The sequence below is a fragment of the Phyllostomus hastatus genome, unplaced genomic scaffold (assembly GCF_019186645.2).
Source record: "Phyllostomus hastatus isolate PE091 unplaced genomic scaffold, TTU_PhHast_1.1 phas_contig_147, whole genome shotgun sequence".
Classification (NCBI taxonomy): domain Eukaryota; kingdom Metazoa; phylum Chordata; class Mammalia; order Chiroptera; family Phyllostomidae; genus Phyllostomus; species Phyllostomus hastatus.
In genome coordinates this window covers 9550446-9564586 of record NW_025333603.1, presented here as the reverse complement: position 1 = coordinate 9564586, position 14141 = coordinate 9550446, and the positions used below count along the sequence as shown (strand labels likewise).

At 34.7% G+C, this 14141-nt stretch overlaps 1 protein-coding gene across 1 annotated transcript in view; it reads left to right on the top strand.

The window, feature by feature from the left end:
• Window positions 1-1870: 1870 nt before the first annotated feature.
• LOC123831317 (putative selection and upkeep of intraepithelial T-cells protein 1 homolog) overlaps window positions 1871-14141 on the top strand; it is a 43875-nt gene continuing 31604 nt past the window's right edge. The window contains exon 1 of the mRNA XM_045858173.1: window positions 1871-2017. Within this exon, the coding sequence (XP_045714129.1) occupies window positions 1966-2017 (52 nt within the window). The 5' untranslated portion in view covers window positions 1871-1965. The remainder of the gene's footprint in view (window positions 2018-14141) is intronic.

Sequence of the window (14141 nt, the reverse complement as noted above, 5' to 3'; positions counted from 1 at the left end):
GCCTCATGGAAACCACCTCCCACCAAGTGGGTGTCACTAACTGCTTTTTTTCTCCCGTAATAGACCACAGAGTCCGGAAGCAGAGGCAGAATTTTATAAGCCTCCCATATACTTCCTCAGAAGTCATATTATTTTCTTATTAGGTAAAAACCCATCTTTCTTTGTTATTGTTGCTATCCAAATAAAATAGTACTACTTTTATGTTTTTTCCTTTGCTCATCTACCAACCTTCACATCACTTCCCCTCATTCATTCAAGATAACAATGTCTGGCTCTGCCTGTGCATTTGGGACAGTGATATCTGTCTTGAAGGAGAGTTGTCAGAACAAGAGCCAATATGTATAAAATACCCAACACTCTAAGACCAATGGTAGGCTCTTGATACACAGGAATCACTAGCAATTATTCTGTTTCTATTCAGGACAGTTACTTGTATAACCAGATGAGGCACCAGTGACCATAAGGAAAAGCCATCCAACACCCCTAGTTTCAAAGTTCTTTGACCTTCACTTCAAAAATTTTCACCCAAACTCCTTTGGCCACTTATACCACAGTAATGTCCTTTATCCTGTTAGTTTAAGAGAAAAACATGTTCTGTAAAATTCCCCAGCCACTTACCACAAATTCATTTTACATATTTCAGCCAGAAAAAAAAAAGAGGCTTAATTAATGAAACCATTCCTGTGACTTCCACAAAAAGAAAATTTACCCAGACACTCCCAGTCTCTTGCTCCACAACTGTACTCCTCCCATCAAAAGAAGAGAAGGTATTATGGCTGGTTGGTTACAGCATTAGCCCATATTTTTCTCAATTTGTTTGGAGACAATTTGTCAAAAGTCAGTGGCCACAGGGATTTAATTTCTTTTCCAAACTCAGATTAGTATAAAATCCTAGATGGTATACTTATTCTTCAAACACCAATTCTTTTCAGGTGGTCCCAGGATAATAGGAGTGGGAAAGATGGGTGACCAGGGAGTGTTAACAAGCCTATTAGGTTCTTAAACTAAGCCAGCAATTTCATCAGTGATAAACAGTTGTTATTCATTAGCTTTATTGGACCTCATTTGTTATCACCAAAAACTATTTCACTTGTTTAAAATCTTAGAATAAAAAATATTTATTTCTGACCATATCTTTATACCTCAGTCTTTCTCACACTTCTCTACTATAACTGGTCTTTTGTGTCATTGAGACATAATTCCCTCTGTGCTTTGTCATGATAACAATGAATGCTGAATTGATCTCATTCCCAACAGGGCTCTTAATATGTGGAGCAGGGACTGCTGGTGGCTGTTGTCTAAAGTCTGATGGGTTTTATGCAGTAGAAATCTCTAATAACTCATTATTAAGAGACTGGGGCATCCTGTTTGGACACAAGCAAGATACTGGTCCAAGCTACAAAAGGGGAAAATGTGTGCTTGAGTGTGACCACATTATATACTGAGATGCTCTAAAGTGTGAATCATGGGGGTCCCTGCTGGGCAAGCATAGTGCCCACCCCCAGGGGCTGATGAAGAGCCACATTCTCACTCTGGACTCTAACTTACAAAATACTAATCTCTGCTAACCTCTTGATTATAACTACCAAGGGGTCAGATTCGAGTCTCTTCTCTGAGTAATTCCTTCTTTTTACCGAATGTGAGGATTATTTTAATTTCTTTAAGATTTCAGAAAACAATGACAATTGATGATACATGCAATTACAGAAGAAAGAATTATCACAGAAAAAAATACAAAATTGACTTTTGTAAGGTGATATTTGACAGGGGATTTCCTTCATTAGGAATTTGGCTGATACTTAGATGTTCTTATGCTTCTGTTCCCATTGCTGGCAGTGACTTGCCTTGGCTTGACCTGAGTCTGCGCATTTGAATCACCACTGTGAGTGAGCTGGTTTCAGTGCAGTTCTGCCTTGCTTCGTTGTCATCACATAGCTGCAACAGCTATAGTGTGTTTCTGGGAACATGAAGAGAGCAAGAATTTATTCAAATTTTGCACGGATTAAGTCAGGTAGAGGTGAGTAGTCTAATTCTCCTCTTCTAACTTAGCAGTGACCACTCTCAGGTTCATTCTGTATTTTTTTTAAATCAATTTCTTCACAGCCAGTTGATAAAAGACAAATACCATATGGTCTCACTTGTAAGATGTATCTAATGAACAAAATAAACTAACGAGCAAAATAGAACCAGAGACATGGAAACATGGAACAGACTGACAGCCACCAGAGAAGAGGGGTGAGGGGGATAATGGTGGAAAGAAGGGGAAGGGATCAGTCAAAGAACATGTATGAATGACCCTTGGCATGGACAATAGTGTGGGAATTGACGGCATGGGGGGGGTGTGAAGGGGAAAATTGGGACAACTGTAACAGAATAACAATAATTAAAAAATAAAAAATTTAAAAATACCCCTATTTTTTCTTACTATGTTGGCTCCTCTCTGCCCTAAGAAGGGAAATTTGCTACTGGCCCATTTTGGGAAAGCTCACAGAGATAAACTATTTGGTTCCCACAATGAGTTCAGAAGCAAATAGTTTCTGGGAAAAGTAGATGGAGGAAACAATTTTGCCCTCTCTTTTGTCGGATAGGTTATAGACACTAATAGAAACAGGAAGTGCAGGGGAGTGTGTCCAGGTTCAGAATAAGAGCAAGGGATACGTGTTCCTCTTTAAGACAGTGATTCATTCTGATTTTTCCTGAGGGTCTCCCTCAGATTTAAGGTGCTGCCATCTTCAGAAACTTAAAAGGTCAGGTGTCAATGTGCCACATTGTGATGATTTAGAGGCAGGCCATTATACATATATTCACGCTCTCTTAGTGGGGATGTATAAATGAACAGTAAAGAAATACATAGAATATATAAAATACATACTGTATATGTAAGAAATATATACAATAAAATAAGGGCATGCTTTTTGCTTACTTTTATTTTTTGGCTTCTTTTTAAATTTTATTTTTCAATTATAGTTTACATGCAATATTATTTAGTATTTAGATATGAAGCATAGTTGACAGATAATCATAAACTTTATAAAGTATTCCCCTTGATATGTCCAGTAGCCACCTGGTACAAGATAGAGTTATTACCATATTATGGACTGTATTTTCTATGCTGCAATTTACATCCCTATGACTATTTTGTAACTACCAGTTTGTACTTCTTAATCTCTTCACCTTTTTTAACCCAGTCCCCCAATATCCCTCCTCTGTGGCAACCATCAGTCTTTCCTCTATGAGTCTATGACCCTGTTTCAGTGCTTTTTGTTTGTTTTTTTTTTAATTTTGTTCTTTAGATTTCACCTATGAGTGAGCTCAAATTGGCCAGGTGGCAGCCTTAGCTTCCTTGTTACCAGGCAATTATTGCTCACATTTGTGAAGTTACTCCTCCCTTGAGAAGACCTTTAAACTGACAGAGCTCAAAATTACGGGAATGGGAAGCAAGGGTACAATGAATGGATTATTGAGTATGATAGTAAAAGAGCCTCTCCCACTTTTGTCTCTTGAGTCTCGAATGTATGTGTTTTGGCAATGGAATTAAATAGCACCACATATAAGTCATTGATTCAAAGATAGACTGATTTTTATGGGGTGGGGTTGCAGCCTTGCAGATGGTGCTTTCCAGCTAGCATCACCCTGGAGTCTTCAATAGGACACTCCCATGGCCTATAAGACCAACTGCTTCTGTGTAAAGGAATAAATGGTATGATCAGTCAGTCTCTTAAGTGGGAGCTCATTACTGTATTTTTTATGGTAAAATTAGTTCCTCAACCAAAAACTATTTCTGTGGAACACCATGATAGTGTTATAATTTTGTTCTTGGTGATGCTGGCAGAAGCACTGCAGCCAAAGAAGGCAAACACATGTACAAGATAATGATCCAATGCTGTGAGGACAAAGTGCCATTTTTCTATGGTGGCAGAGGTCCAATATAATCAATTAGTGGAGAATAGTTTCTCATACAGGGGAATAGTTGAAAACAAGGGGCTTTATGTTTAATCCCTGCCATTGGCAGTTGGGAAATCTGTGGCATCAGTAGGCAGAAACCATAGAGGGAAAATCTATCTTGTTGAGCTCATGCATAGGCCTCATCCCACCACTACGGCTATTTCATATATAAGCCCATTAAACAAATACCAGCGTTGCTCACAAAAAATGGCTGTTTCACATACACAGAATGGGGCACCTTGTCAACTTCATTATTAAGGGCTTTCTCTGTAATCAGAAACTTTGAATAAACATGCAAATAATTCATGAGTATATTCATACTCTGTGTTCATTGTGAGAGGTGCATTCACACATGAAATTTACCAGAGTGCCTGTCACTAATCTTCCTACATGGTTCATCTCAAGATTCTGACCAGTTGGCCAATCTATCAGCTGGTGTTCATGAACCAGTCTTCATCTTTATGGTCACCCAGTGTCTCATTATGAGGCTTCTAGTCTCTACCAGAGCCCAGGAGCAAGCCAGAAGCTGGTTTCCTAAAGGTGAATAGCTATTTGTAGAAGATGGTCTGACTTTTCCTCAAATCTATAGATATTTATGTAGTTATTCTTTTTTTTTAAGATTTTATTTATTTATTTCTAGGGAGGGAAGGGAAGGAGAGAGAGAGAGAGAGAGAAACATCAATGTGCGGTTGCTGGGAGTTATGGCCTGCAACCCAGGAATGTATCCTGGCTGGGAATCGAACCTGGGACACTTTGGTTCCCAGCCCGCACTCAATCCACTGAGCTACGCCAGCCAGGGCCTACGTAGTTATTCTTAAAAATGAAGAACTCAGTTGGACAATCTGATTTCAAAGCTCAATATACACTAATAAAAAGAGATGCACTTTTTTAATGTAAAGATGCACTAATAGATTAATGAAATAGAACAGAGCCCAGAAACAGACCCAACTTTTCTGCACTTTGAAACTTTATCAAAAATCAGTTATCAATATATGTATATATCCCTCTGTCAATATAACAGTGTTTTGATTATAGCTTTATGATACATCCTGAGATTAAATAGAGTTAGGTCTCCAACTTTGTTCTTTTAAAAATTATTGGACTTTTTCATATAATTTTTATGCACTATGTAATTTTCTTTAAAAAACCTTGCTTGAATGTTTAGGTTAAGTTTAGTTTATAGATAAATTTGAAAGTAAGGACTCTAAACAATACTGAGTCTTTCAATCTCTGGCCATAATACCTAATGTCTACTCATATGAGTCTTCTTTAACTGTGCTTAAAGATGTTCTGTAATTTTCATTCTGAAAATTCTATACTTATTTTATTAGGTGTATTCTATGTGTAATTTTTATGCTATCATAACTGTATTTTTCTCCACTGTGATTTTTTTTCTTTAACTTTTTCTTTCATGTGTTATTTAGAAGGTGGTTTTGTTTTACATTTTTAAATGTATGGGGATTTTCCAGTTAGTTGTGTATTCTTTTTTTCTTTTTCTTTTTAGTTTGAAATAAGCCAGGCGGCGAAAGACAAATACCATATGATCTTACCTATAAGTGGAACCTAATGACAAAATGAACACATGAGCAAAACAGAACCAGAGGCATGGAAGCAAGGAACAGACTGAGAGCAACCAGAGGGCAAGGGGAGCGGGATAAGGGAGAAAAGAAGAAGAAGGGTCTATTGAAGGAACAGGCATAAATGATCCATGGGCATGGACAACATGGTGGGGGCTGACTGTGGGAGGTTGGGTGGGTGGGGAAGGGAAGAGCAATGGGAGAAAATTGGGACAACTGTAATTGAGCAACAATTTAAAAAAGGTCTTTGCCATAAAAAAATAAAAAATTATTGTATTTTTTTCATTACCATTTAGTCCCCTTATGCCCCACTTGTAATCATCACATTGTTGCCCATGTCCATGAGTCTTTTTTCCTTTTTTCTGAATCCCTCCACTCTCTACTGTATTTTTAAAATTTAATTTTCTAATTGCAGTTTTTAAATTTTTTTATAAACTCTTTTTTTTAAGATTTTATTTATTTATTTTTAGAGAGGGAAGGGAGGGAGATAGAGATAGAGAGAGACAGAGAATCATCAATGTGCGGTTGCTGGGGGTTCTGGCCTGCAACCCAGGAATGTACCCTGGCTGGGAATCGAACCTGGGACACTTTGGTTCCCAGCCTGCGCTCAATCCATTGAGCTATGCCAGCCAGGGCAGTTTTTAAATTTTTATTTATTGATATTAGTTCCTTAGCCTTATTAAATCTACTTATTAGCCTTAGGGGTTTTTTGTAGATTTCATGGTTTTTTCAATACATATATTCATGTCATCAGTGATCTTTATGCCTTTACTCTTGCCTCATTCACTGGATAGGATAAGTACATTGTTAAATAGAAGTAATAAGGACAGGCATCCTTGTGCATCTCTATCATAAAGGAAAAAAGTTAATGTTTCATCTTTAAGTATGACATTAGTTGTAGGTCTTCTGTAGATACCTTTTGTCAGAATGAGAGTATTTTCTTCTATTCATATTTTGAGAGTTTTTCTCATGTGTTGTTTTGTGAAATAACTTTTTTCTGCATCTTTTGAGATGATCATATGATTTTTGTCCTTTATTCTGTTAATGTAAGTGCTCTGTTCCATTTTTTAAAACTTGTTCTCATCTTTTAAGTTCAGTTTGGATTCCAGTGATCTCTCTTCAGGTTTACTGCTCTTCTCTTTTGTGGTGTCCTGTCTGTTGCCAACCCACCGAAATTAACTCTTTCTATTGAATATCATATGTTTTATATTTAGCATTTCCATATGGGTTTTTAGTGTCCATATTCCTGAAGAAATTCCCCTCTGTTTATGCATATTATCACTTTTCTAACTAGATATTTTATTATATTTATCATAATTGTCTTAAAGTTCTTGAGTTGTAAGTCAAACATGTGAGCCATCTTGGGGTCTGCTTCTACTGTTTCTTTCCTCTCTTGATAATGTGTCACATTTTATTGCTTCTTCATGTCTTGAAAATATATTGTATATCAGACAATGATATACTAATTCTAAGAACTGAATGCTAACTTTAGTCATAAAAAGATATGTTTCTTCTTTAGTTAGTCTTCTAATATGGGGGGCTAAATTAATCTAATTTGTATTTGAGGTGCATCATGGCGATTTCAGCTTTTTTAAAAATTCAGTTTCATTACTTATCTGAAGTGCTTTGGGAATGGGGTCAGGAATATCTTTTAACAGAAGCCTGAGAGCAAGTTGTATGAGATGTCATTACGCTTTACAAGCCAGTTGTCATCTTCCTGATATCTGAGAGATCTTTCTCTGCTTTACATTCCACAGCTTTTTGGTTCATTTAGGAGTTCTTTTTTCCTCTCCTGTCATAATTCAGCTGTTCTGTTTCTTAGAAGATATTTTACCACCTTCTTTCCCTGCATCCAGCTATTGGAAAGCCCATGTAATGCTATTGATAAAGGAGTCTCTAGGAAGAATTTCTGTCATATTTCCTACCTTTCCCTCAATCATCAGCAGCCAATGTCTTGTACTTGAGGGACATCCTACTTGCCTTAATGGATCTCTCTCACCACTTATGCCCTGTCTCCAGTCTTTGGGATAACATTGTTATGCACTGATTGAATTCCCATGGGAAAGAATTGGAGTCATATACAGACTTGCTCTGTGGCAAGAGATATTTTAATGTGTCAGCACAACCCACATATGACTGTCAAAAGTTTAGCTTATTTTGCCTTAGTACTACCTATGACAGATTTTTCCTCCTCTGAAAAATGCCACCAGAGGTGGAAAAAAAGCTAGAAATGGGTCTCTTTTCACCTAGTAAGCTTTTCCTTTTGTCTGAAATTTAGTTAATTAGGTTTCTATGAGTCCTTAGCTCTCTTGTGGGCTTTGAAAAGCTATCATTCATAACTTATCAGCATTCTTAGGTTTATGGTGAAAGTGACAGTTTCTTATTACCTAAAATTTGAAACAGTTTCCAACTTTCATCAGTGTTTCAAGAACCAATATGCCCAGAGACTCCATAAAAGTTTTATTGTCCCAATAAAGTTCTTTACAGAAAAAGAATATAATCCAAGATTATGTATAGTACCTGCTTTTCATGGCTCTTTAGTCTTTTTAAATCTGGAAAATTCCTCAGTTTTTCCCTCACTTTAATGATCTGGATATTTTTTATAATTATGGGACAGTCATCTTGTATGTGATTTCTTCTTCTTCTTCTTAAATCCTCATCCAAAGAGAGAGAGAGACTGTGGAGGGAGGGAGGGAGGGAGCAGGGGAGAGAGAGAGAGAATGAAGAGACACATTGGTGTGAGATAAAAACATGAATCAGTTGCCTTCTGTGTATGCACCCTGACTAGAGATCAAACCCACAAGCTGGGTATGTGTCCTGACCAGAGATTGAACCCACAGCTTTTTGGTGTTTGGGACAATGCTCTAACTAAGCCAGCTATCCAGGGATGTGTGGCATTTCTTTTTTATTAGACTCAGGTTAATTATTTTAGGCTGAAATACAACATAATTAAAATACTATGTTATTTTCATTGCATTATGTCTGGTAGAACATGATGTTGAATTATCCTATTTCTGGTAGGAAATTTGATCACTTGATTAAAATGTCATCAGCTATATTTTTCCATTGTAAAAACATATTTTACACATTTTCCTCATTTTTATGAATATCTATTTTGTGGGAGATATTATCTGAGATTATGTAAACAACTATGTTCAACCAATAATTTTCTTTGTTTTTACTTTGTCCTTTGCTATCTGTGTTATGACTCAATCTGGATTTGTGTTTCTACAAATATTATTTGTATGATTTCATGTTAAACCTAAAATAAATGCTTCCTATATACAGATATACATATACATACATATTCTACATTTATCCTCTATCATCTCTTTATGCACATATACATTAAAATCCATGGTTTTATATCAATTACTCTGACTCCAAAACAATGTCACACAATCTATTTTAGCTTTCTCTCTTTCCATATCTGTACCTCCTTTTTTAGATTGTAAAAAGCCTGGCTCCTGCTATTCCATTATTTGTTGTTGTACATTTCTTGACTGATTTTAGTGGGAGAGTAATGATGGCCTAATAAATGAGTTGTTCTAGAAGGTTGTATGTTTTCTTATTATTTAATTCCTTAAATGTTTGATTTGATTAAATTCACTAGTAAAGCTATGTGGGCTGTTAGTTTTCTATGTAAGAAAATCTGGGATTAATACGCTAAGAATCCTGAAACATCAATTCAAAGGAACCTATGCACCCCTATGTTCATAGCAGTGCAATTTGCAATAGCCAATTGCTGGAAACAGCCTATGTGCCCATCAGTAAATAAGTGGATCAAAAAACTCTGGTACATTTACACAACAGAATACCATGCAGTAGAAAGAAAGAAGGAGTTCCTACCCTTCAGGACAGCATGGGTGGAACTGGAGAGCATTATGCTAAGTGAAATAAGCCAGGTGATGAAAGATAAATACCATATGATCTCACGTATAAGTGGAACCTAATCAACAAAACAAACAAGCAAAATAGAACCAGAGACATTGAAATAAAGAACAAACTGACAGTAACCAGAGAGGAGAAGGGAGAGGGATAATGGTGAAAAGAAGGGGAAGGGTCATCAAGGAACTTGTATAAAGGACTCATGGACAAAAATAACAGGGTTGGGGGGAAGATTGAAGGTGGGAAGTGGGGGTGGGTAGGATGGGGGAAAGTAATGGGGGGAATGGAGACAACTGAAATTGAACAATAAAAAAAGAAAAATTTAATTATAAATACAAATTATTCAGTAAATATGCACTATTCATATTTCATATTTGTATATCAGTTTTATTTCAAAATAGTTGCCCACTTAATCTATGTTGTGAATTTAGTGGTATACAGATGTTTACAGTATTTATTTTATTTTTATTGGAATGCCTCCTTTTCATAAATGATATTGGCAATTTGCTTTCTCACACTTTTTTGCTATCCTACCAAAAATTTATCAATTTTTTTATCTTTACAAGAAACTATCTTTGTATTTAATTGATTTTCTCTATTGCTTATTTTCTATTTCATTGATTTCCAGTTTTGTCTTTATTTAATTTCTTCTACCTTGTTAAAGTTTATTTTGCTTCTGTTTTCCAGCTTCATAAGGTAGGAGCTTAGACATGGATTTAACCCTTTTGTTGTTTTTATCTTTTACATAAGCATTTAAAGCTACAATTTTCTCTCTAAAATCTGCCTTTGTTTCATCTCACATATATTGAAGTGCTATGTTTTAATTTTTATTCAGTTGATAATATTTTCTAACTTCTCTTCTAATTTCTTCTTTGATGCATGGGCTATTTGGTCATGTGTTGCTTAAATTTCAATTATTTGGCTATTTTCTAGATTAAAACAAGTGGTTTCAACTTTAATTCCCTGTGGTAAGAGAACATATTCCCTAGGATTTTAATTCTTTGGATTTGATTGTGATTTGTTTTATGATTTGGTATTTGATTTATATTGGTAAATATTCTGAGTGTAGTTTAGTTCCTGGGTATATGGCCTTCTATAAATATAGTGTTAAATTTTAATAGACTTTTTAAAATCTTGTTTATTTTTACTTTTCCTGTCAACTACTGAGAGTAGAGACTAAAAATCTGAAACTATAGTTGAAGATTTATCTATTTTTATTTTTTTTAGCTTGGTCAGTTTTTGCTTCATGTCTTTTAAATCTTGTTAATTAGGAGAATCCATTCAATTGCTATGTTTTTATTATGAAATGTTCTTTTTTTATGTTGTTAATATTTTGTCCTAAAGTCTATATAGTCTGATAGCAATATAGTAAGATATTAATTAATATGCATGCTGTTGAGATGGTATATTTATTCCAACAGTTTACTTTTAATCTTTCTGTGTCTTTAATATTTAATGTGTCCCATTTTTACCCAGTTTGACAAAATGAACTGTGAGAAACTTTTTCTTACATGTCTACATGGGCATCTGTGAAGGAGTTTCTTGAGGTATACATCCAAATATCTCCTTTGTATATCATATACATATGAATCTTTAATTTAACACTAAATTAATGGGTTACATTTCAAAATAAATGGATTTGTGTTCACTCTTATTCTCAGTGAACATTATCTCCCATTTTCTCAATCCTCATCAATATTTAATACTCAATTTCTTATTTTACTCATTCAATGGGTAAAAAATTGCATCTCCTCATTTAAATAGTTTTACATTTACCTAATTACTAGTGAGATTATGCAATTCTTTATACAGGTTTAACTCTTCAATTTTACCATTTGGTGGATTTCTGATTCATACAATTTAATAATTTAATTGTTAGATTTTCTGTCTTTTTCCTGTATGATTTACAGGCATTTCCTATAGCTCTAGATAAATCCTTCACTCTTACTGTGTTTGAAAATACCTTCCCAGAATGTCAGAAATCTGTTTTGTCTATAATGCCCTTAATTTAGCATAGATAGTTAATTTAAAGTTATAAAATTAATTTTTCCATATAGTTTGTACTTTGGTAACTTACTAAGAATTGTTTTTCACCTCAATGTCAAAAAGATACTATCCTGAGTTTTATTTAATTTTTTCATGAATTGAGCGAATTTTCATTAAGAATTTATTGTTTTTCAATTAATATGTGATTCTATTAGTCTCAGCGTTGTGGCAGGAACAAAAGGCAGATTCACATGAAATTCTGGATACAACTGAATGAAGAAAATGTTTACTCAAGAGTAACTGGGAAAAGGAGAAAACTGTATTTGAACAATGATTAAAATAAAAAAATAAATAAACACTTGCATATTAGTGCAAATGAATAACAACAACAAAAAAGATCCTCCAGGTCTGGGTAATGATCAGTTCTTGCTCCTCCTCATGAACAACAAAGGATGAAATGGTGTTGCTGTAGCCTGAGAGACCCAGAATCACAGAGATGGGCCATGAGCAGGAGCTATAGTTGTAGAGAATGAGCCTGTTGACTGAGGTGAAGGCCAAAACCAAAAGGAACTGGAAAGTGATAGCCTGGCCTCTTTCTCTTCCAGGTCTTTAGTTTCCCACCCATGCCCACCATAGGGGAGAAAGAAAGGGACCCCAGATGATTGACTTGGTGGAGGTTAGCTCTGCAAGCTACAGACTAAGGAGAGTAGTGAGGATGGATCAGAGGGGAGAATAGAGGAAGATCAGCTTATACCACATATATCAAATATCACAGTTAGCTTTCTTGACTCTATTATGTTTTATTTGGACTTGTCTTTTCTTGCACCAAGAACACTCTGTGTGTATTTTCTTTTACTATGTATTTATTAATATCTGATAAAGTGAATTTGAAAAACTTTTTGTTTTATAATTATCTTAGCTATTAGTAAATATTAAGTCTTTCACATAATTTTGATATTAAAATATTTTATTGTTCCTGATATTCTACTAGCATTATATTAAGTCTATTATTACTATGAGGTGATTTATCTTTAAAATGTTAGTATTTCCCCTCCCCAAACATTATGTGGTTATCCAATTATTCAGGCATATAAAAATATTTTTCAAACTCCAAAGAGATCTCATGCATTATTTAAACTAACTTAATTAAACTGAAGAAAATGAGTACTATTTAAAAATTTTATTTGTATTTATCTATTTACTTATCACTTTCTATGTAAATTATATCATCCACATTTATTCATTTTGTCCTTTTCTAATACTTGTACTGTACTGACATTTTATTTTATTATTGTGTTAGATATAAAACTTTAAACTTAAGAAGAAAGATTCCAAAGGTTTCTTTCCACACTGTATTTATGGAGATGTCTATAGGTAGCCTTTATCAAGACGAAGACTCTCCTTCCTATTTCCATTTTCACACACTGTAATGATCATTCACAAGCTTCCCTGACATAATATTCAGACACTTTATTGTGATTTTTCATAAAAGAGAATTTAAATGATTCAAACCATATGATATATAATAAACAACATTGTTCATGTTCTATTTTCAAGGAGAGGCAAGTCAAGTTGAAACTTGTACTTGCTTAAGAATTGTTGTTAAATACTAATGGCAAAAATGAGTTTGAACAAACAGTCCCACACACTGGGTGGGGTTGCCACCTTTGAATTTCTCTTGTGAAGGGATATACATACATCTTAGACTGGGAAAATAAGCTGCAGCACACAGTCATTCATTGGAGTGTGTGGGTGTTTAAGGGAGTGGAGAAGGTACTTCCAGAACATCTGGTAGGAATCTAGGTCCTTAACAATCTTGAGAAGTTGACCTACCAGTCTTGAAATGTTTGTCTTTGGTCTTCTTTGATCTTCTTTAAGAAAACCTTAAAGATAAAGGTAGACATTAAATTGGTATAAATAGTATGTATAATATATTTATTTACATTAAAGAATAACAATAAGCTGAACAACTGTGAACTGCAATCCAAATCCATCTAAGAAAAAAATGAGTTTCATCATTAAACAATATAAAAAGTTTGGTGGGGCAACTCTGTACATTTAAAGACTCAAGTTCCTTCTATTTTACCTGGTGCTCCATCATCTTCAACCTATGGCTTCCACTTTAAGGTTCAAGGTATATCTGAAGTAGAGCCATCAGGATGGTATTCAGTCTTGCCCCAAGGAGGAAGAGAAGAAGAAGGTGTGCCTCCTGCCTTTAGGGATTAAGGAAAGTTGTTTACAGTTCTGCTTACATAGTATTGGCCAGAAAACAGTCATACTTAGTTGCAAGGAATCTGAAAAGTGTACTCTGTTTTGATTGTTTGAGTTTCTCCATGTACACTGGATGTTCTTTATCAAGACAAAACATAGAATTGTTCCTATTAAGTGATAACTAGTGATTTATATGATAAAAAGTAATTAATATATTTTAGATATTGATCTTTTGTTATTTCTAGGTCTTTCAAATTCTTCTGTATCAGGACTTGCCATTTTACTTTCTCTATAATGCCTGTGGATAAACATACTATTAAATTTATCAGAGCTGAATTTAATATTTTCCATTGCCATTTTATTCACAGCTTAAGACATTTTTCCATCTCCTAATTTCATGAAAGTGTATTCCTATAAAATGATGTAACATTTTGATAGCTTTGACTTAGCTTCTGTATAGTTTATAGACTTAGAATCTCCACTTTGCCCATGCGGTTGTCTCAGCACCATTCATGGAGCAGTGATGCTTTCCTT